Here is a 23462-nt window from a genome sequence, read left to right on the forward strand (position 1 = left end):
TTATTATCCATATTATTATTGTTGTTTTCTTTATCTATAACAAGACCCAACTCAAAATGTTTCAGCCACAAATAGGAGACGACGAAATGATGTCATATTTCAACTGCCCAGTCTGAGCTAGGACTGGAGAAGTATGACGTCGCTTCCCAAAATTATGTCATTAAACTTGTTATTACACGTGTACTTCGTATGATTATTATTAACTCGGTTATGTTGAACCACGTGGATAATAAAATAAATCAATAAATATCTGTGTGCCAGTTATGCACTGTTCCATTTACAGGACTGAGATTGCCTACGATTATGAGAATGAATCCCTCAAAAAATCTACATTACTTCATTAGTATGATTCCAGTAGAATCCCACTTCCCATCTTAATTAAATTTAATGCCTGGAATTATAGAATCAGACTGCCAGTTATTTCATTTGTTAAGGGTGGGTGGGATTTAGCTCAGTCCGTTGAGCGCTCGCCCGAGGTGCATGCGTCACAGGATCAAACCACCTTGGTGGATCCATTCACTAGACTGGGTTTTTCTCGTTCAAACCAGTGCACCACAACTGGTCAAAGGCCGTGGTATGTGCTTTTATGTCCTTGGGGAAAGTGCATATAAAAGATCCCTTACTGCTAATAGAAAAATGCAGTGGGTTTCCTCTGATGACTGAGTCTTATAATATATTTTGATGTGAATTTTAAATTCATTATGGAGATACATGTATGTTCCAATCCATCGGTTCCCCTTTTGATGCAGGTCGACTACATAGTGGCAGATATAAGCGGAGACCCAGGGGGCCGAGTCACCCTTAAATTTTGTGACAGTTATATTTTTAATTCTATTTTTGTTTTGTTTTTTATGTTAGAGATTCTGAGAAATCCCTTTTGGAACATTTCATGTCATTGGGGCCCCATAAATGGATTTTCTGAATCTGCTGGATCTGCCTCTGCTGTAAGTACTTTGTGTGTGGTCCTCCTGTAAGTACTTTGTGTGTGGTCCTCCTGTAAGTACTTTGAGTGTGGTCCTCAAATCAAAATTTTAAAGTTCATGCCCTGTACAATAGATATATTGGGGTATGTCTACAGATCACAGAATATAAGCTTTGTTATACTGAAGTGAAGAAGAAGTACAGATATTGAAGGACGGAATACCCGAGCTTATTGAAGGATGGAATACCCGACCTTATTGAAGGAATGCTTAGGTTAGACAAAGGAATTCAGAAGTTGGTCAAAGGAATAAAGTTTATGGAATTTGGTAGTTGAAGGAAGGAATGTTGGTTATACGAAGGAAAACATGAGTCAAAAGGAATACAGTTAAGGAATGCTGACGATGCTTAAAGGAATGTAAGTTAGCTACCGGGTTTATTATACAGGGTTACAGGAAGGAATGGACCGATGTGATAGACAAGAAATACATAGACTCAAGGAAGCAATACATTCAAATACATGTACAAAAGATGTTAACAGCGTTTCTGCCAGAAAGAAATTTTTGGGTATGGCACCATTTACAATGTGTGTCTTGAATGCAACCACAGTCAATAGGGGCTATGGGAGGCCTCCCCCAGAAAGAAAAGTGGTGAGTGTTAAGAAAATCATATAGTAATGATAACGAGTCATTAACTTTGTCAAAAGGTTGTCTTAAAAAAATAAAATCTGCCAAAACATTCCCATTTTACTCTCTGGCAGAAACCCCGGTTAAGGCTTCTAGAATATAGTGAGTTCAATATATAATTAGAATACCAGATTTTAAGTAAACTAATTCCCTAATTTGGAAAAAAAAAATCTAATGTTTTTCATTGTCCCTTTTTAAAAATCACTACTGGGCCCTGTTTTAGCACTAAAATCACTTAAAGTGCATAAGCCATTTAGGCACTTAAAGGGACATACCCTAGTTTTTAAACACTAAGGCATATTTTTGACTATTAGAGCCGTTTTTGATAACTGAAATCAAACATTACTTAAGATTGTATTGTTTAGATTATTCATTTCCGTACATTCAAAGTGTTTTTGATCATCCTGGTGTTTTTAATATCACAAAATGCATTTCTCATATTTTTAAAAACGCACATACATCTGAGAAGAAACAGTTATGGAGTAGAGTTTTAGTCTATTTTTAGAGGGTATTTCACAATTTCAAAGTTACAGACTCGTGTTTCATTCAATTGTAACTTTATCCAAATGTGTTACAGGTTTGTAGATTAACAAAACTTTGTGTTAATTTTCACGGGTTGAAACTAGGGTCTGTCCCTTTAACTAAACTTAGTGTTAATTTTCATGGGTTGAAACTAGGGTCTGTCCCTTTAACTAAACTTAGTGTTAATTTTCATGGGTTGAAACTAGGGTCTGTCCCTTTAACTAAACTTAGTGTTAATTTTCATGGGTTGAAACTAGGGTCTGTCCCTTTAACTAAACTTAGTGTTAATTTTCATGGGCTGAAACTAGGGTCTGTCCCTTTAACTAAACTTAGTGTTAATTTTCACGGGTTGAAACTAGGGTCTGTCCCTTTAACTAAACTTAGTGTTAATTTTCACGGGTTGAAACTAGGGTCTGTCCCTTTAACTAAACTTAGTGTTAATTTTCACGGGTTGAAACTAGGGTCTGTCCCTTTAACTAAACTTAGTGTTAATTTTCACGGGTTGAAACTAGGGTCTGTCCCTTTAACTAAACTTAGTGTTAATTTTCACGGGCTGAAACTAGGGTCTGTCCCTTTAACTAAACTTAGTGTTAATTTTCATGGGTTGAAACTAGGGTCTGTCCCTTTAAGAAAACTTCAGCGCTAAGATAACTTCCTAAACGGGGCCCAAAACAGAATCTCTCTACAACCCCTGCAGTTGTCCACGGCAATCAGCAATGCTGTGTAAATTGCCGAGGTTTTTTTTGCCTTGAACTATATTCAAGGTTTTTTTTTTCAAGGGTATGTTTTTTTCGCCGTGGACATTTTCTTAATTGCAGGGGTTGCTCTAAACCAAATATTCCTAAAAAAGAGACTTTTTACTTGGTCCAATGTTCAGTTTGTTTCATACTATGGAATTTACTAAGTTATTTATTTCTGAGCCGACTGTTTTCTAAATTGCACACAAATATTGTATTTGTTTTGTGTTATTTCCAAAACACTAACTTTTTTTCTTACGTCAAACCAAACTGAAATTATTTACAAAAAACATTTTTGTACGAAGATGGGACGGACTATAATTAAAACTGATTTTATAGGTTACAGTAACCTTTTTTTTTTAACATAGAGAGTAACAATAACAACTGGACATACAGGTTACTGTAAACTTAAATACAACTAATATCAAATAATACAGTAACCTAATTAAAACTGATTTTTAAAAGGTTATAGTAACCTTTATTTTAAGTTTTAACATACAGGGTAACATATACTTAAATACAACTGGACTATATACAGGTTACTATAATATTAAATACAACTGATCTTACATGTATTATGCCAACTAAGTAAAACTGATTTTTCAGGTTACAGTAACCTTAAGAACAACTGATCTTACAGACTGCTGTAAACTTAAGTACAAATGATCATAAATATTACCACAAATTTAAGTACAACTGATATTACATATTACCTAACCAAGTAGCCTACAACTGAAGAACAAATGATCTTGCAGGTTACTATAAGCACAACTGATCTTAATGTTACCATAACCTTAAGTACAACTGATCTTACATAATTAACTAAACAAAGTAAAACAGACCTGTATGGTCACTGTAAATGTAAGTACAACTCATTTTACAGGTTATCATAATCTTAAATATAACTAATCCTCAAGGTTACCATGACCTTAAGTACAACTAATTACACAGTTCACTGTAACCTTAAGAATAACACAGACACACACACCCCACTCCCCCCACCCCGAGTATCCTTAACTTAAACAAAACTGTGTTGTATCATCAAACAGTGTTCCATTGGAAATTCTTCACTTCGATGTCTGTTAAATATAACTAATTACACAGCTGTAAGCCTCACACCCCTGATTATACTAAACTTAAACACTACTGACTCTGTTGTATCAACAAAGGGTTGTTCCATTTGAAATTCTTCACTTCGATGTCTGTTTGACCTGGTTTATCACCTCCTCCGTCACCATCTTGCCTTTCTCTATCACCTTCTTTGGCAACAGAGACACGAACAGCTTCACCTAGATCAGAGGAGAAACTTTTAAAATCATTTTACATTGGTGAAACTTTTAAAACCATTTTACATTGGAGAAACTTTTAAAACCATTTTACATTGAAGAAATTTTAAAAATCATTTTACATTGGAGAAACTTTTAAAATCATTTTACATCGGAGAAACTTTTAAAACCATTTTATATATGGAGAAATTTTCAAACCCATTTTACATTGCAAATGTTTAAAGACATTATTCAATGACCTTTGAAAAATCTCAGTAATTTAGGTCACATAAAACAAGTATGATTATTCTCTGCAGCAATAGCAGCAGTATCAGTTGCAGTAGCAGCAGTGGTAGTGGGAGTCAGAGCTTCTAAATTTTTTATTAAAACCACTAGCCATGGGATCAGTGATTTAAAAAATTTACTAGCCACGATTAAATTTCACTAGGCCTACTTTACTTTAAGTCAATACAATTTTACTAAATAATAGTAATAATCAGATATGTCACCTAAAGAGGGATATTGAGCTTAAAAACACTAACATTGAGGGGTGGGGTGGGGTGGGGGAAGGATATTCATATTTATGAAATAGACTTAACTGCAACATTTGACCAACAACAAATCACTAGCCATCGGGCATGGCAATAGTAGTTATTTATTAGCCCATCATTCAATATCACTAGCCATGGGAGTGGGGCTACCGTAATCTAGAAGCCTTGCAGTAGTAGACGCAATAGCAACAGAGCAGTAAAAAAGTTAATTTTGTTTAACAACACCACTAGAGCACTTTGATTTATTCATCATCAGCTATTGGATGTCAAACATTCAGTAGGTTTTGACATATAGTCTTAGAGAGGAAACCCGTTAAATTTTTCCACTAGTAGCAAGGGATCTTTTATATGCACCATCCCACAGACAGGATAGCACATACCAGAGTCACTGATATACTAGTCATGGTGCACTGACTGGAAGAATAAATAGCACAATGGGCCCACCAAAAGGGTTCGATGCCAGACCAACAACAAATCACCCGAGTACTTTACCACTGGGCTACGTCTCGCACCGTAATAGTTAATGAATAAGAAGATAAATGAAACGAACCTGTTCCTTTGGCTCCAGCTCATTGAAGTAAGATGGGATTGCAGAACGCTTGATGACCCCAGCCTTCAAGATCTCTTCGAGAATGATTAAGTGATTATTTCTGTTCATGATCTGGCCAGAGATCGCAAGAGTTGTCTCCACATTGTAGGCCTAGAACCAGAAAATAGTTCAGTTTACTTTTAGGAAGGAAGGAAATGTTTTATTTAACAACGCACTCAACACATTTTATTTACGGTTATATGGCGTCAGAAAGTTTACTTTTAGAGTCTGAACTGCAGACTATAATAGATTCTGAGACTATATCGTCATGGCAACGTCATACAAATTGATTGAGTCTAGACTCTAAAGGTTTTATTAGCATGGGCTCAGATATAATCTCAAGAAAAAATATATTTTTTAATGATTTATCAGCACATGAATATTTTGTGTCTAAATCCTACTTAATCCTAGTTTAAGTTTGTTTTGTTTAACACCACCGCCAGAGCACAATAATTTCTGAATCTTCCACTATTGGATGTCAAACAGTTGGTAATTTTGACATACAGTCTTAGAGAGACATTTTTCTATTATCAGAAAGGGATCTTTTATATGCACCATTGTACAGACAGGATAACACATACCACAGCCTTTGATATACCAGTTGTAGTGCACTGGCTGGAATAAGAAATAGCCCAATGGGACACTGATGGGGATCGATCCCAGACCGACTGCGCTTTACCACTGGATTTCACCGCCCATGATGAGCTAAGTGCTGAGCTAGTTTGCTTACGACTGTCACAATGACGTCACTCTGGTGCAATTTTTGTATTTCTGTTGATCAGATTATTAATTCAGCTCAGCCAATTGCTCACATAGCCCGCACACGGTGCATTTATTTGCTGTTAGAAAAAATATCAAATACTACAGATATCTTCCTTATGACCATGTGAAGTGAAAAACCCTTCTTCTTCTTCGTCGTATGCTCAGACAGGGACCCCAGTGGCTCCAACAAAAGCTGCTGTATTCCGTAGGTTCTCCAAGGGGCCAAGGAGTTTCTCCTTCAGGGGTTGGCACTCATCCACCCTGGTGGGTCTCCAACAGTTGAGCACCATCTCTCAAGTTTCTGTTGTCATCTGTCATATGAGCGAACATGTGTTGAGCTGCGGTTAGGCACCTCCCTACAAGTAGTTTGTCCCAGCTCATCTATCTTCGGCAGTGGTCCAGATTAGTCTAGCCTCTACCTTTCAACCAATCCAGCCTGGGTGGCCCTACCAGGAGTCGAAGCTCCCACTGGCATAGCTCTCTGGGTCATTGAGACATGCAAGCCACCTCACCACAATAAGGAATGGACCATGAGGTGGAAAAAAACCCTCAACAAAATCATCCGAACAATCACGAAGGCTGTCAGCTGAGCAGAAAGTCTCAAGTAACGTTTTGCTGATCTGATAGCTTTCATGAGTAGTAGGATTTAGGTTGCACATCACCATTAATTACTCCATGCAGTTCAATAAAATTTCTATATCAAAATTTATTCTATGAGCTGAGCTGAATTGTTTTAACATTCGCATATACCACAAAGATTTTGCACACGCCAGTCAGGCTTAACCTCTGACATCGCCAGTGAAAAAGTCTGGGCCAGGGTGGGGGAGGGGTGGGTTGAATTTGGAATAAAAATTTAGTAGACGTTAGGTTGAAGACCTAAGGCCAAAATGAGCTGATTCATCCTACTCATGTTTGGACAAAAATTTAAAGTCCAAAAATAAAATTAGAGTGCTCGGCCGAAAACGTTTTAAGTGATTTGAGCAATTTAGACGGGCTATCAAAATGAAGTGCGTTGGACTGTTTACAAAACAAATAAACAAGTCCAACTATGCCCAAAAAAGGAGGTTACCTGTCCTAGGAAAGGTTGGCGACTACGGGGATGAGATGAAGTACTTCTCATTGAAGAGTGGTACCAGTTTCCTAAACCGGTGAGCTAGCTGGACATACACCAATATTGAGAGGGTCATTTGACTATTACATGTACCTTTATGGAGTGCTCTCCCTTGACAACATTATCAAGGATTTGAGCCATGGTCGTTAGCCAGCGATTTATCCAGGATCTCATGTCTGATTGAACTGGGAAAATTAGCTCAAGTAAATCATTATTTGGCATATTTTTTCAGGCCACTGAATAATATAGTACACAGATCTTAAATTAATTTATTGGAGCAGACACAATTAAATATATCCTCGTTTAATCGAAAACCGTACGACTTAAAGGAAATGGCTGGTGCGCATGATCAGTCATGTCAGGCTATCAATTTAATGACATTAATGTTTACCTTGTTCAGTTTAGAAATAAAACGTATAAAATGGTAAGTACATACTCGCATGTTATCCCTGTTCCATCAAGAATTGCTCCAGGTGGTAAGAAAACGTCATTTTAAAAGCATTATTGAAAACCGTACTATGACGTTATCAACGTAATGGCAACAACATAAAATCGGCTTTCCCCGCGAAAAACAGTAACATGACCTGAAAGCGGCTATCCGGAAGTGACCAGTCATTACTCATTCGGCAGTGCTAGTAGACGTGTTTGGTTGTGTGGATTCCGTCGTGCACCTGTTGCTGTTTAGGGATGCATTTGCATTGCATTCAGTAAGATTCCAGGGTGCACAAATTAACTGTAATAATACATTTCATTGAGCATAAAACTTATTCTTATCTTTTTTCCTGCATTTTTAAGGAAATTTGTTTTAACAAGAAGTTGTTGTGTCAACGATCGAACATGTGTAGACATTACAAAATACCCGGAGGTAAAATAATACGGTTTTCAATTTCGTACAGTTTTCAACAATTGGCGATATATATATTGGAAATTATTAGCATAGAAATTGGGAATTTTCAGTGTCACTTTCTTTTCTGAAGGGGCCTATATGTTCGGACGCAGAGAATGCCTGGATATAAAATCCCTTTTTAGTGCTGAACTTTTTATTATTTTGTTGCCATGGTTACCTGGTGGAACCACCCTGTGGGAATGATGAGTAGTTCTCCCGGCTGCTGTTCAAATTCCAGGTAGAATGCTCTTTTAAAGAGTGGAAACGTAACTTCATTCGTCTCCAATGAAAAGGCATCAATAGGACTGAAAACAGAAAACAACACACTGTAATAGAAAATAATGAATGAATGAATGAATGAATGAATGTTTAACGACACCCCAGCACGAAAAATACATCGGCTATTGGGTGTCAAACTATGGTAATGCAAACAAATAAAGTGATGATCAACATCAATATAAAAATTCAAGATTTAAAGAAAAACACAATGTAAAGAACTATGCAAAAACACAAATATCACAGATAGATACTGACTTTTACTCAAAACTTAAATTTTGTGCTGTATTGGCCATTCTCAAAGAGAATGTTACACCCCTGCACCACAGTGAGGTTACAGCACGCGCAGGGGCAATATAAAATAAGTCTGTCTCAAATTTTATACACAGACATCACCGTTTAAGGGGAGCCATCGTTCTCCCTCCCCATCAGTCATTAACACTGCTGGTATTTATTTACACAGGATCTAGAGAAATGTACAATGTACAATATATTAATGACATAGCAACTAAACTTATGGGAATATAATCAGGGCTTCTAGAGTTTTATAAAATCCACTAGCCATGGGATCAGTGATTTAAAACATTTACTAGCTATGATAAAAAATTCACCAGCCCTACTTTACTTTTAAGTTAATACAATTTTACTAAATAATAGTAATAATCAGATATATCACCTAAAGAGGGATATAGAGCTTAAAAACACTAACATTGGGGGGATTGGGGTGGGGGCAGGATATTCATATTTACAAAATAGATGTAACTGCAACATTTGACAATTTCTGTTTTTTACTAGCCATTGGGCATGGCAATAGTAGTTATTTACTAGCCCAACAATGAATATTACTAGCCCAACAATGAATATCACTAGCCATGGGAGTAGGGCTACCATAATCTAGAAGCCCTGCGGAATTGTTTATTAATGACACGGCAATCAGTAAGAAATATATAAAGTGTTTGTTAAAGTTAAAGTTTGTTTTGTTTAACGACACCACTAGAGCACAATGATTAATTAATCATCGGCTATTGGATGTTAAATGTTTGGTAATTATGACTTGTAGTCAGAGGAAACCCGCTACATGTTTTCTAATGCAGCAAGGGATCTTTTATATGCACTTTCCCACAGACAGGAAAGCACATACCACAGCCTTTGACCAGTTGTGGTGCACTGTTTGGAACGAGAGAAAAAAAACCCAATCAGTTGAATGGATCCACCGAGGTGGTTCGATCCTGCGACGCAAGCACCTCGAGCGAGCACTCAACTGACCGAGCTAAATCTCGCCTTGCTGTTTGTTAAAGAGACTGCTCTGAGTTTGCTGCCTTTCTAAGATGTTTCTAACACCGATTTTATTTTATTTTTTAAACTGAAAACAACTATTTTGTTTAACGACACCACAAAAGCACATTCATTAATTCATTAATCATTGGGTTTTGGATGTCAAACACTTGGTAATTCTGACACTTTGTCTTCAGAAGAAAAACGAAAGAAAGAAATGTTTTATTTAACGACACACTCAACACATTTTATTTGCGGTTATATGGCATCAGACATATGGTTAAGGGCCACACAGATATTGAGAGAGGAAACCTGCTGTTGTCACTTCATAGGGTACTCTTTTTGATTAGCAGCAAGGGATCTTTTATATGCACCATCCCATAGACATGGTAGTACATACCACAGCCTCTGATATACCAGTCATGGTGCACTGGCTGGAACGAGAAATATCCCAATGGGCCCACTGACGGGGATCGATCCCAGACTGACCGCGCATCGAGCGAGCATTTACCACATGCTACATTTTAAATTACACGTAGCAGCAAGAGATCTTTCACATGCAGGACAGCACACACCATGACCAGTCATGGGGCACTGGTTGGGGCAGGACTAAAAAAAAGAGAAAAAAAATATGTCCGCTGAGGGGATTCGGTCCACTGACCGTAAGCACCCCACTGATTGAGCTAGATCCTTCTCCCTCGTAATAATTAAAATTACATATTAAAAACAATTTCTTCTTTAGATGTTCAGGGTTGGACGTAGCCCGGTCAGTCTGGGATTGATCCCTGTCCGGTGACCCGTGTGTATATATTCAGTAATTTTAATAATTAAAAAGCTCTTTTAACTACTAGTATTATAACTGCCAACATCTTAACAATGGTAGCAAACTCCCGAGGTGTTTTGTTGTCATAGCAACCTAAATAGCATGTACATTATTTACTAATGTTATAGCAACTACATGACCGTGAACCAGAAAGATACGTAAATATTTTATTAATGGCATAGCAACTAAAGAGAGGTATATACACATGGATGCAAAATGTGTATTAACAAAATGTGTGTTAAAAAAATGGTAATCGGAAGCTTTATCACTACATGTACACGTTTACATACAATGCATACAAAAACAAATTAATAAAAATAAATAAATAATAAAATTAAATAATTGAAATAAAATTAAATAAAAATATTTAAAAATAATAGCAATAAATAGAACGAAACAAAACAACCAACATAAATGAAAAAAATTGTTAATTAATGCTTTATTGAATTCAGTTAAATGTAATCAAAAACTGTCAGTGTAAATTTTTGTTAACAGGACTAAAATTAAATTTAACTATTCACAAATATTATAAAATTTATATAAATTAAACTAAATGAAATTACAAATATTCTGAAGAAACACCTCTCCCCCACCCTCCGACTAAAATGAAATTTAACTATGAATATTATAAAATGTATATAAATTAAACCAAATGAAATTACAAACATTCTGAAGAAACACCTCTTCCCCCACCCTCCTTCCACCCCACCCTACTTCCACCATCACTATGTATTAAGAAAATAATAACAGTTATTAGTGTAGAGAAGCTGAAGACATTTCTGGGTCAATCATCAGTTTGCATAAAATGATTAATTAACTGATTAAAATGAACTTACTGTTTTCACACCCCCCCCCCCACTAGAGCATGTTTTTTGTCTCTACTCTATAGATAAATAAAGACAAAACTATGGCTTGTCTCCCCCCTCACCCACACACTTCAGATTTGTTTCTATGGCCCCTGAGCTGTCGAGGCCACTTTTTCTTCCATATTAAGACTATTAAATAATAGACAGAAGAATATAAGATACAAGAATTTACAACCTTTGTTGGACACAATAACTAATATGTTTCTATGTTTCCAATGGTTAATTACTTCATCAAAATACTACAACCTTTGTTGGACACAATGACTAATATGTTTCTATGTTTCCAATGGTTAATTACTTCATCAAAATACTACAACCTTTGTTGGACACAATGACTAATATGTTTATATGTTTCCAATGATTAATTACTTCATCAAAATACTACAACCTTTGTTGGACACAATGACTAATATGTTTCTATGTTTCCAATGGTTAATTACTTCATCAAAATACTACAACCTTTGTTGGACACAATGACTAATATGTTTATATGTTTCCAATGATTAATTACTTCATCAAAATACTACAACCTTTGTTGGACACAATGACTAATATGTTTCTATGTTTCCAATGGTTAATTACTTCATCAAAATACTATAACCTTTGTTGGACACAATAACTAATATGTTTCTATGTTTCCAATGGTTAATTACTTCATTAAAATACTATAACCTTCATTGGACACAATAACTAATACATGTATGGTTCTATGTTTCCAATGGTTAATTACTTCATTAAAATACTATAACCTTTGTTGGACACAATAACTAATACATGTATGTTTCTATGTTTCCAATGGTTGATTACTTCATTAAAAATACTATAACCTTTGTTGGACACAATAACTAATATGTTTCTATGTTTCCAATGGTTAATCACTTCATGAAAATACTACAACCTTTGTTGGACACAATGACTAATATGTTTATATGTTTCCAATGATTAATTACTTCATCAAAATACTACAACCTTTGTTGGACACAATGACTAATATGTTTCTATGTTTCCAATGGTTAATTACTTCATCAAAATACTATAACCTTTGTTGGACACAATAACTAATATGTTTCTATGTTTCCAATGGTTAATTACTTCATTAAAATACTATAACCTTCATTGGACACAATAACTAATACATGTATGGTTCTATGTTTCCAATGGTTAATTACTTCATTAAAATACTATAACCTTTGTTGGACACAATAACTAATACATGTATGTTTCTATGTTTCCAATGGTTGATTACTTCATTAAAAATACTATAACCTTTGTTGGACACAATAACTAATATGTTTCTATGTTTCCAATGGTTAATCACTTCATGAAAATACTACAACCTTTGTTGGACACAATAACTAATATGTTTCTATCTTTCCAATGGTTAATCACTTCATTAAAATACTATAACCTTTGTTGGACACAATAACTAATATGTTTCTATGTTTCCAATGGTTAATTACTTCATTAAAATACTATAACCTTTGTTGGACACAATAACTAATATATTTCTATGTTTCCAATGGTTAATTAGTTCATGAAAATACTATACTCGCCAACTTTGCCAATTGCAAATTTTAAACACAACTGTCAAATTTTATTTTAATTTGACGAAAGAATTGCATGTAACAATTGATATTTTGTTGAAAATATTTGTGGGTTTCTGCAATTTTTGGCATTTAATAGATAATCTGGCAAAAAAACATTCTACATAGCCAGAGCTATCCCTGTAATTTATGCATTAAAACACAATGAACACTGTTGTCAGGCCAGACTATAAATAAGTAAATAACTAGATGCAAGAAATGCCCAACAAAATCAATCAGAACATTATTATCAAGTACTTAAAAAACAAAACAAAACAAAACAAAATAACAAAACCGAAACAAAAACACAGCACATAAAGAAAATGAACAATGAATTCTGGGACAATGAATTCTTAAACAATGAAATCTAGGACAACAGAAGCACTGAACTTGACAACACCAGCTGTACTGATTCTATTTTGTAGTGCTTAGCAATAATAATAAAAAAATACAAGGGAGGAAGAAATGTTTCATTTAATTAATGACTCACTGCAGGGCTTCTAGATTATCGTAGCCTCACTCCCATGGCTAGTGATATTCAATGCTGGGCTAGTAAATAATTACTATAACTAGTCCGAAGGCTACTGGAAAAAATCCAAGGTTCTCAAATGCTGCATTTACTTATTTTGTAAATATGAATATCCTGCCCCCTCTTTCCACCCCAATCTAAGGATTTTTAGGCTCAATCTTCCTCTTTAGGTGACATATCTGATTATTACGATTAGTAAAATTGTATTTATTTAAAGTAGGGCTAGTGAATTTTTAATCATGGCTAGTACATTTTTAAAATCACTGATCCCATGGCTAGTGGATTTTTATAACAGTCTAGAAGCTCTGCACAATGAAAACATTCTAATTTATGACTGTATGGCATCGGACACATGGTTATTAGGATCTCAGAGATAATGAGAGTGGAAACCCACTGCTGCTTATCTTCATGCTTATATCCAATTAAGGTTCAAGTACGCTGTCCTGGGCACAAACCTCAGCTATCTGGGCTGTCTGTCTAGGACAGTGAGTTAGTTGTTAGTGGTTAGTGAGAGAGAAGAGGGTATTGCGGTTCCATCCATTGAGTCATTAAAACTCACTATGGGTGGGAGCCGATATTGGGCTGTGAACCCAGTCAACCCCACCAATTGCTAACTTTGCGAACGATTTGATTGGTTCCTGATGTGGCCATTTGGTTTAACATGAAGCGCTTAAACCAGTCTATCGGATGTTTTTCTGCTCGGTCTGGCTGAACTCGATCTATCATTAAAGCGAGTTCCAACTAGGTCATTGTACTCTGTTGACTATTCATAGCATGTGCATTGTAGGAACCACTGGATTACAAAGGGGTGACAACGTATACATTGTTGAACCATGGCTATGGTGTGTTTTGTTCATCATGCACTCCTACAAGTCGCTTGAAGTGTTATGGTCAGCCTGATGATGAGATATTTTATATATATATATATATATATATAGAGAGAGAGAGAGACGGAGACAGAGAGATCGTTTCGATAGTTTAATAAACTTTTCTCCTCATTTATATTGATAAAATATACTATCCTTTTCTGATGCCGAGTGGCCTAATCCACCAAAACAAAACAAACTTTACCGATTTACTTGGGTTTGAAAGGGCATTCGGTCTTGATACAAGATTTCCTTACAGCAATTATGAATTTATTAAAGAAAATTAAATATATTCTGACACTTTGATGTAAAATAATTAAAAGATAAAGATTTAACTAGCATGTCAGTGCAGACTGACTACGCTGTATATGATGAATTGTCATCTCCTTACAAACCCATTGTTCTTGGTCATGCACATGTCATTCGCGTGTTAACTGGTACGTCACTTTCAGTCAACGAATACCACCAATGGTATCAATTAATCTTACAGCATATTGGCAAACACAAATAAACTCATCATACTAATTTACTTACAATCCATAGATGCAAGAACGTTAACGGTAAAATTTTCATGGAAAATGTTGTGGACACTATTTTTCCGCAGAAATTTGTTTTGCTGTGGTCATTTTTTTAATTGCAGGGGTTGTGAACCCAGTACCAACCAGCCTTATGTCCGATGGCTTAACCACAATTCCACTGAGCTGGTGTTTCTGATTAGCGGCAAGAGATCTTTTATATGCAGCATGCAACAGACAGGATAGTATGGTATGATACACAGCCTTTGTTACACAAAGCATTACTGCCAAACAGATGTATATCTACTATAGTTTGTTTGTTTTGTTTAACAACACCACTGGAGCACATTGATTAATTAATCATCAGCTATTGTAAAACAAAATGTTCTCTGTAGAATAATAAAAATAAATGGTGAAAAGGTTTCAGGCCAGCTAATTTTGCTTGAATATCTATCATTTTTTTGTTTTGCTCCAGCATGGGGGGAGGGGCATAATTGCCCCCCCCCCCTGCCCTACCAACTCCATCTCATACACTTATGAACAGAATAGAACACCACAACAAACATCAAACTAACAATATGTTAATAGACAGAACATGACGACAGCACTTGTACCTGTCATACTTAATTAACATGTTGGCAATAGGCTCATTCCACGCAAACTCATCCCGGGATGCAAAAATTAAAATTCATCTTATAAATTCAAAAAGTGCTGTTTTAATATTTTGAATATGAATATTTATGTTTAAGAAAAAACAAATCACAAACAGTGAGATAATTTTGTGTGTGCTGCTGTTTGAAAATACAACACCTGCAAACAAAACAAAACACAAAATTTAGCCAATGTTTCTTGTTTTATTTTGTGAAGTACTAAAGTAGGATTATTACTGATCAGTAGGTTATAACAGGAACCCTTTCATAGATTTCTAATTTACACACATTTTCACCCAATGTGAGTCTGAAGTGTAACAAACGTAACGTGGAATGAGCCAATAATAATATAAACCAAAACATACAACAAAAACGGAATTCAAGAAAACAAATAACAGCAAACTGAAATGTACGTGGTGTTAATACAGTGGACATTACGACACCGGTGGTACCTATTGTATTTCATGCACTCCAGAGGGAAACCACACTTTCTATCAGGATACACTGATAGCAGACTGTCCTGGCCAGGTGGGAAAAGCTTGGCACAAAAATAAAACATTGTTTTAATATTTTTTAAACCGTAACGTCATTTGACACAGGCCTCCGAGAATTGAAAATTTGCATAACCCAGTTATGGATTATGCAAAAACCAGTTAAATGGATTATGCAAAAACCAGTTAAATGGATTATGCAAAAACCAGTTAAATGGATTATGCAAAAACCAGTTAAATGGATTATGCAAAAACCAGTTAAATGGATTATGCAAAAACCAGTTAAATGGATTATGCAAAAACAAACTAGGATTACTCTCCCACCCTCACGCAGGCCCGCCACAACCATTCAAATAATGCCACAAATTCAGTGTGCGAACGAAAAACGGGTCATGCAAAACTATACCCACGCAAGCGACGTGCGAAGAAAACTAGATTACTCTCGCAATTTTCTGAGGCCTGCGACACAAAAAACACTGTGTATTTACTATAGCTATAAACATGGTTGAATATTTTTAAACCTTAACATCGTTTGACAATAAAAAAAAACCTTTTTAACATCATGTGACAAAAAATCCAGTTTGTGTATTTACAGCAGGACAAAATCATAATGCTTTTGAAAAGCAGTGTTGCTGACAAAAAGAATTTTTTGTAAGGTACGGTAATGTTAAAAAAATAATTATACAAATTCTAAAATATAGATAATATTGTTTAAATAATAAAAATATTTTTTGGGAGTCTATTTCATTAATTTTAATTCTTTTCCATAGATTTTGGTTATGGGGACAGTCACAAAAAGATATGAATGTAAACTTTTTTTTAAATATAGTTTTCTTATTTCAGAAATACAGTACCAACCCCTGCAATAGCCCACAGCACACGGCAATGCTGTGGAGTTTTTAATTCTCCTTGGCACTTTTTTTGCTGTGGACAATATTTGATTTTTTTTTTTTTTAATCCTTTATATTCTGGACATTTTCTTAATTGCAGAGGTTGCTGTACTGCTAACATGACATCAAGCAATTTTAAAATTCATTGATATTAACCCGCGTAAATCTATGTTTCCATATGACATTGTACAATGAAACCTCTCAAGACCGGACCCTCTATAAACTGGAATTCCGTCAAAACTGGATGTTTTACAGAGTCCCCTTTTAAAAACCAGTACAGAACTTAATCTGTCTAAAGCGGATCCCTTTTAAAACCGGATATTTATATTGGGTGTCCGGTTTAAAGGGGTTTCACTGTCTGTTTTTCCTGTCCATTTTCCGTGAATTAATAATGTGCCTGCAATGTCTGTGATTCCATGATATATGTGAACCACATGTAATTCATGTTGGTGAATTTGGAATTGCTTTTTAAGAGATTGTTCACTGATACACGGAACATGGAGGTGCAGAATCCTCCAAGAAATGAGGTCACATGAAAGAAAGTTTGTTTTGTTTAATGACACCACTAGTAGAGCACAATGATTTATTAATCATCGGCTATTGCCTGTCAAAACTTTTGTAATTTTGACAAACAGTCTTAGAGAGGAAACCCACTACATTTTTCAATTAGCAACAAGGTATCTGTTAAATGCACCATTCCACATACAGGATAGCACATACCATGGCCTTTGATATACCAGTCGTGGTGCACTGGCTGAAACGAGAAATACTCAATAGACCCACCAATGGGGATCGATCCCAAACAGACTGCACATCAAGCAAGCACTTTACCACTAGGCTACATCCTACCCCTTCCAAGAAAGGAGGTCACATGAAAGAGCAGCATCATCCATATGCCCATGGAATTTTTCTGCTCACCCAGAGCTAACCCTGCTTCATGAATGAGTATATGTGCATGTGTACTGCGGGTATATGGAATTGATCAAGACAGACACGGCTTCGCTGATTCATTCAGTATACAAAAAATGTACATATAAAAACATAGCTTTATATTAATATTTCGTTAAAGGGGCATTTTTATTATGTGATTAATTACGCTGACTTGTCATATGTGATCGAATCGTACTGTGAGACCACATTAATCGGAACGACTTTTAGTCTTATATGTTCCGATTTTTGTAGGGCCAACAAATTGCATCTGACACATCAGTGTGACTAATCACATAATGAGAACACCCCTTAAATTGCAATACAGATTTTTGTACGGCCGACAAATTACATGCGACTAATCGCATTATGAGAACGTCCCTTAAGATGTAACACAGCAACCCCTGCAATTACCCACAGCAATCAGTAATGCAGTGGAGTTTTTAATTCTCCAAGCCACTTTTTTGCTTTGGGACTATATTTAGGGTTTTTTCAATGGCATGTTTTTTGGCCGTGGCCGTTTTCTTAATTGCATGGGGTTGCACAGACTAACTCATGTTAAAATAACCTGCATTAAAACAGCCCTAACAGTAATAACTCACCCGCCACCTCTTCTTTCCTTTTAAAACAGCATTGGTTCCCGTCCAGTTGTAGGGATCGATGTGAAGAGAGGACCGTGAGTACGCGGTGCCCCACAGAATCATACAATCCCACGGCCGCAGTTCGGGCGGAAACAGATTAAACCAGTTCTCAGAGTTGTAGTCCTAAATAATAAGAATGAATGAATGAATGAATGAATGAATGAATGAATGAATGAATGAATGAAAATGAACGAACGAACAAACGAATGTTTAATGATACTTATGCACAAAAATACACATCGGTTATAGGGTGTTGAAAAAAAAATTAAAGTTTGTTTTGTTTAACGACACAACTAGAGCACATTGATTTATCAATTGTCAGTTGTTGGATATCAAACATTTGGTAATTTTTGAAAGGTCAAGGAAACTACTAGATTTTTCCTTTAATATGCCCTGTCCCACAGATAGGACAGCACATACCAATCATGGGGTACTGGATGGAACAGTTAAAAGTTAATTTTGTTTAACGACACCACTAGAGCACATTGATTTATCAATCATCGGCTATTAGATGTCAAACATTCAGTAGTTCGGCCATTTAGTCTTAGAGGACACATGCTATGTACATGTTTCCATTAGTAGCAAGGGATATTTTATATGCACCAGATATGGGCATACATATCACTGTCTATGATATGCCAGCTGGGGTGCACTGATGGATCGAGAAATAGTTCAATGAGGCCCACTGAAAGGGATTGATCCCAGACCGACCGCACATCAGGTGAGCGCTTTACAATACTCATTACAGAAAGAAAGAAAATGTTCTTACGTTTATAGGAATCCGAGTGCGTAACTATTTTCTGAGGGTACTCACCAGTTGTGGAGCACTGGCTGGAACGAAAAATAGCCCAATGGGTCCACTGACGGGGATTGATTCTAGCCGTTACACAAAGAAAGAAAGAAAGAAAGAAAGAAAGAAAGATTTTGTTTAACGACGCACTCAAAACATTTTATTTATGGTTATATGGCGTCAGACATATGGTTAAGGACCACACAGATTTTGAGAGGAAACCTGCTGTCGCCACTATATGAGCTACTCTAACGATTAGCAGCAAGGGATCTTTTATTTGCGCTTCCCACAGGCAGGATAGCACAAACCATGGCCTTTGTTGAACCAGTTATGGATCACTGGTCGGTGCAAGTGGTTTACACCTACCCATTGAGCCTTGCGGAGCACTCACTCAGGGTTTGGAGTCAGTATCTGGATTAAAATCTCATGCCTCGACTGGGATCCGAACCTAGTACCTACCAGCTTGTAGACCGATGGCCTACCACGACGCCACCGAGGCCGGTCCGTTACACAAAGAAGCTGAATGTTCTTACGTTTGCTGGAATCTGACTGCGTAACTCCTTTCTGAGGGGCAAGAACAGCTCATCCTCAAAGTACGTCCAACTGGTAGGCGAGCTATCGTTAAGATGTTTCAGGAACAATTTCAGAGGCAGAGCCAAGCTCGTAGCATCTCGTAACATGCCCTGGAAAATGCATCAAAAATAATCAGCCCCAAAAACAAACTTTGAAATGCATGCAGCACATTTTTTTTTTCAAATGTGCAAACTAATTAATAACAAAGATTCCGAGAGTACTGCTACAGCAATGCATGTCCCCTACCAGGCTAAACAGATTTTCATATCTCCTAAATTCAAGGGCCATAACTCTGTTAAAAATTAGTAAATCACTATGAAAGTTAAAGTTGATCTGTAACTGTACATGATAAAGCTATACACAAAATTTTAAATCAATATCTTGAGGCATTGCAAACAAATGTCAGGGAAAACTAATTTTCTTATATTAACATAGCTACTTAACTAAGGTAACTAACTACTTAGAAGTTTGTCTATGTCATATTCTTACTCGACATGCCTTCATGACGACACGTTCATCGCCATAGTGATCGGAAAAGTATTTACTTGTCCAGCTAAACGCGTTCCACTTGGGAACGACGTCTGTGATAAGAACAGGCCTGCAAAAACAAAACATAATAAATAAAACATGCACCATAAAGCCATTTTATTAGCTTTCAAGAATTTAAAATGTTACATGTAACTCTGTGAAAAATGGGTAAATCGCCATGACAGTTCAACTAGATCTGTAACAGTACCTGATAAAGCTATATACAAAATTTCATCTCAATATCTTCAGGCATTGCCAAAACAATTCGGGGAAAACAAATTTTAATATATCTCTCAAGTTCAAGGGCCATAACTCTGTGAAAAATAGATAAATCGCCATGAAAGTAAAGTTGATCTGTAACAGTACCTATTAAAGCTACACACAAAATTTCTCAATTTCTCAAGGCATTGCGAAAAAAACATCTGGAAAACTATATGTGAGACAGACTGACAAAAACAGACGGACGGACCTTTGGGGACTAATAAAATAAAATAAATATAAATACCACTTGGCATCATAGACGTCCCAGAACTCTTGAATGGACAGGCAAGATCTGCGGTCTATGCTGCTTCCACTGTACGGAAACGAGTATTTCTGCATGTTGAAGTCTCGTCTCAGGAATCCCGATGTGTAGTTGTAGATGTACGGTTTCGACAGAATACACCCGCCAGTTTGTTGACCATCCTGAGATGCAGCCGATAACTGGTTGGACTTGAAGTGAATGATGGTACCGATAAACGCGACGACGACGGCGATGACAGGACCAAACATGCGTAGCGCCTCCTGTAGGGTCAGTGTGTTGTTTTTTGACAAGTTACTCCCAGTTTTCAAATTCCTCTGTTTCTGTTTCCTCATTTTTCATCAACAGCAGCTACATGTATTAGCTATAAGTAAATGAAAACACTTGATGAATGTCTTTTTTTTTTTTTTCAATAATTCCACTAGAGCACATTGATTTGTTAATCATCGGCTGATGGATGTAAAAAATAAACTAATTTTTAAATATGGTCTTAGAGAGAAAACCCACTAAATTTGTCTTATTAGTAGAAACGGATCTTTTACATACCATTCCACAGAAAAGATAGCACATGCCATGGCCTTTGGTATACCAGTACTGGTGCACTGGCAGGACTGAACAAAAAATAGCCCAATGGGTCCACCGACGGGGATTGATCCTAGACCAACCTCGCATCAGGCAAGCACCTTACATTGTTACAATTGGGCTACCTGGTACATCCTGCCTCCTTTGGTGTACAAGTCGTGAGGCATTAGTTACTAACCGTTAGGTTTGGATAAACAAAGAGTTCAACATGGACATCTGGTAAATACTCCACTACTGAGCCCGCTTTATGTAAGGTGACAATTAACACTTTACAATTCAATATGAATCTAAATATTCCACATAATTAAATATTTTTCTGTCTGAGTCAGGTCCCTGGTCGTTACTGACTGGACTCTGGATAGACGTGACTAAACCTCTTGTGGGATACATGTGCATGTTAATAGTTTACTGACTGATCAATATTTTCATGTTTAATGCATGTATGCAAAGACTGTATAGGTAAGAAATAATAACAGCAATGACCCAAGTTCTGCGAGTATGATAATGCTGTAAATGCACCTTTAAAAAGCTTGTCTGTAGAAAAATAACTTACTTTTCAACAAAATTAGAATACAGAAAGTGGGAGCTGTAAATTAATTTGTGAAAATCCCAAATCTGACATAACATGAATAGAAAAGGCCGCGAATTAGGCCATTCCGAATTTGGGCAACATTCGATAATACATAGAATAATAGTAAACATAGAAGATGACACTAAAATCATTATGGTGATGTAGAACTGCACGTAAATAGAGGATGGTATACATACATAAACAATTAAAACGATACTAACTCAACTGTATGTCATTAGAAGAAGAAAATGATTTTAGTATCCTACAACACTCCGAACCGTAACCAATGAAGCATGACGTTATATTACACGTGTGAGCTTGCGAACGCACGGTTACAGCCTCAAATTCAGCCATCAAACGTTTCTCTACGTTCGCAATCTATTTGATTGTTTCCCAACGTGACCATTTTGGTTTACCTTGAAGCGCATAAACCAGTCTAGCGGACGTTTTTCTGTTCGCCTGGCTGAACTCGGACCAGAAAATGCGGACCTTGACTTACATTGGCAAACACGACATATCAAGTTTGTTAAAATTTAGAAGAAAAAAAAAAAAATATATATATATATATATATATATATATATATTACAATATATTCGTGTAGATCTGCTAGTTAATACTAGAATCTAGATGCACATAGAACCTCAGAGTAAAGGCTCTTAGATAATATTTACACTGGTGGGGGTTTGGGTAGGGAGGGTTAGGGTCACACACCGTGCGGAAGCGCACTTTCATTTTAACATAGCCTATAGTTTTGACCATGACTCGTCAATATCCAGAAGGTTAGGCAATAATGTGCATTAAATATTAAAATCCTGGTATTGGCCTTTTATTTTTAAGATGTACATGTATCCCTTCTTCTTAATGTCGTCTATAGCTGGTTTGGGCACGCCCTGCACGGGCTAAAATTCAATGTCGCAAGCAGGTTTAACATATAGTGAATTTATTGTATACTATGGAAATTAATGATTTAGCAAAGTTATAGGGTATCCATGAGTACTCAGTACTCGGGCACGGGTCGAGTCTAGCAAGACTCGAGTCCGTTCACAGGACTCGAGTACCCGTATAAGGTGGAATACAATGATCAACTATAATACACTGGACAATGTAGGACAATAATTTCAGGATTAGATAATCAACGATTTAAGTGACACAATAATTATAAAATCATGCGCTAGTTTCTTTTTTTAAACTGGCCGTCCATCCATCATAACACTAAATATATCAACCGGTTTCTAAATGCAATACAGTGACATGATTTGGCATCCATGTTCAGCCCTGGAATTAAAATGCATAATTCTATTTAACTTTATTCTTTAATCTCATCATCATCTAGTGTAAGTGTCGGGTACTCGGGTCCGGGTCGAGTTTGACCCTCGAGTACTCGAGTCCAATATGTTGGACTCGTGGAGGCCCTACTAAGTTATGTCATAGTCCGAAGGGCCGTAGTAAATGTAGTTAAGAAAAGTATTGAGTTAACGTACCCCGCGCACTAAGTTATGTCAGTGTTAGCCATCTCACAAAAACCCATATCAACTTCC

The 23462-nt window shown here is 36.3% G+C and overlaps 1 protein-coding gene across 1 annotated transcript; it reads right to left on the minus strand.

Moving 5' to 3' along the window:
• Positions 1–2640: 2640 nt before the first annotated feature.
• On the minus strand, positions 2641–22327 carry LOC121390404 (F-box protein At1g78280-like). Its single transcript, XM_041522207.1, has 9 exons — positions 22145–22327; positions 20756–21134; positions 20212–20320; positions 19683–19832; positions 18321–18482; positions 15863–15948; positions 8206–8332; positions 5230–5379; positions 2641–4152 (listed from the first exon to the last, which is right to left on the minus strand). The coding sequence occupies exons 2-9, from the start codon at positions 21103–21105 to the stop codon at positions 4054–4056; spliced, it is 1233 nt and encodes a 410-aa protein (XP_041378141.1). The 5' UTR covers positions 21106–21134; positions 22145–22327; the 3' UTR covers positions 2641–4053.
• Positions 22328–23462: the final 1135 nt, after the last annotated feature.

The sequence above is a fragment of the Gigantopelta aegis genome, chromosome 15, assembly GCF_016097555.1.
Source record: "Gigantopelta aegis isolate Gae_Host chromosome 15, Gae_host_genome, whole genome shotgun sequence".
Taxonomy (NCBI): Eukaryota; Metazoa; Mollusca; class Gastropoda; order Neomphalida; family Peltospiridae; genus Gigantopelta; species Gigantopelta aegis.

Bases quoted from the DNA above. Each gene is read 5' to 3' on its own strand.
- LOC121390404 (XM_041522207.1), bottom strand. From the start codon at position 21,105: ATGAGGAAACAGAAACAGAGGAATTTGAAAACTGGGAGTAACTTGTCA. The intron at 19,833-20,211 runs GTAAGAATATGA...TGCATTTTCCAG, and splicing joins TCGTCATGAAGGCATGTCGA to GGCATGTTACGAGATGCTAC. The intron at 15,949-18,320 runs GTGAGTTATTAC...TTTTGTGCCAAG, and splicing joins AAGGAAAGAAGAGGTGGCGG to CTTTTCCCACCTGGCCAGGA.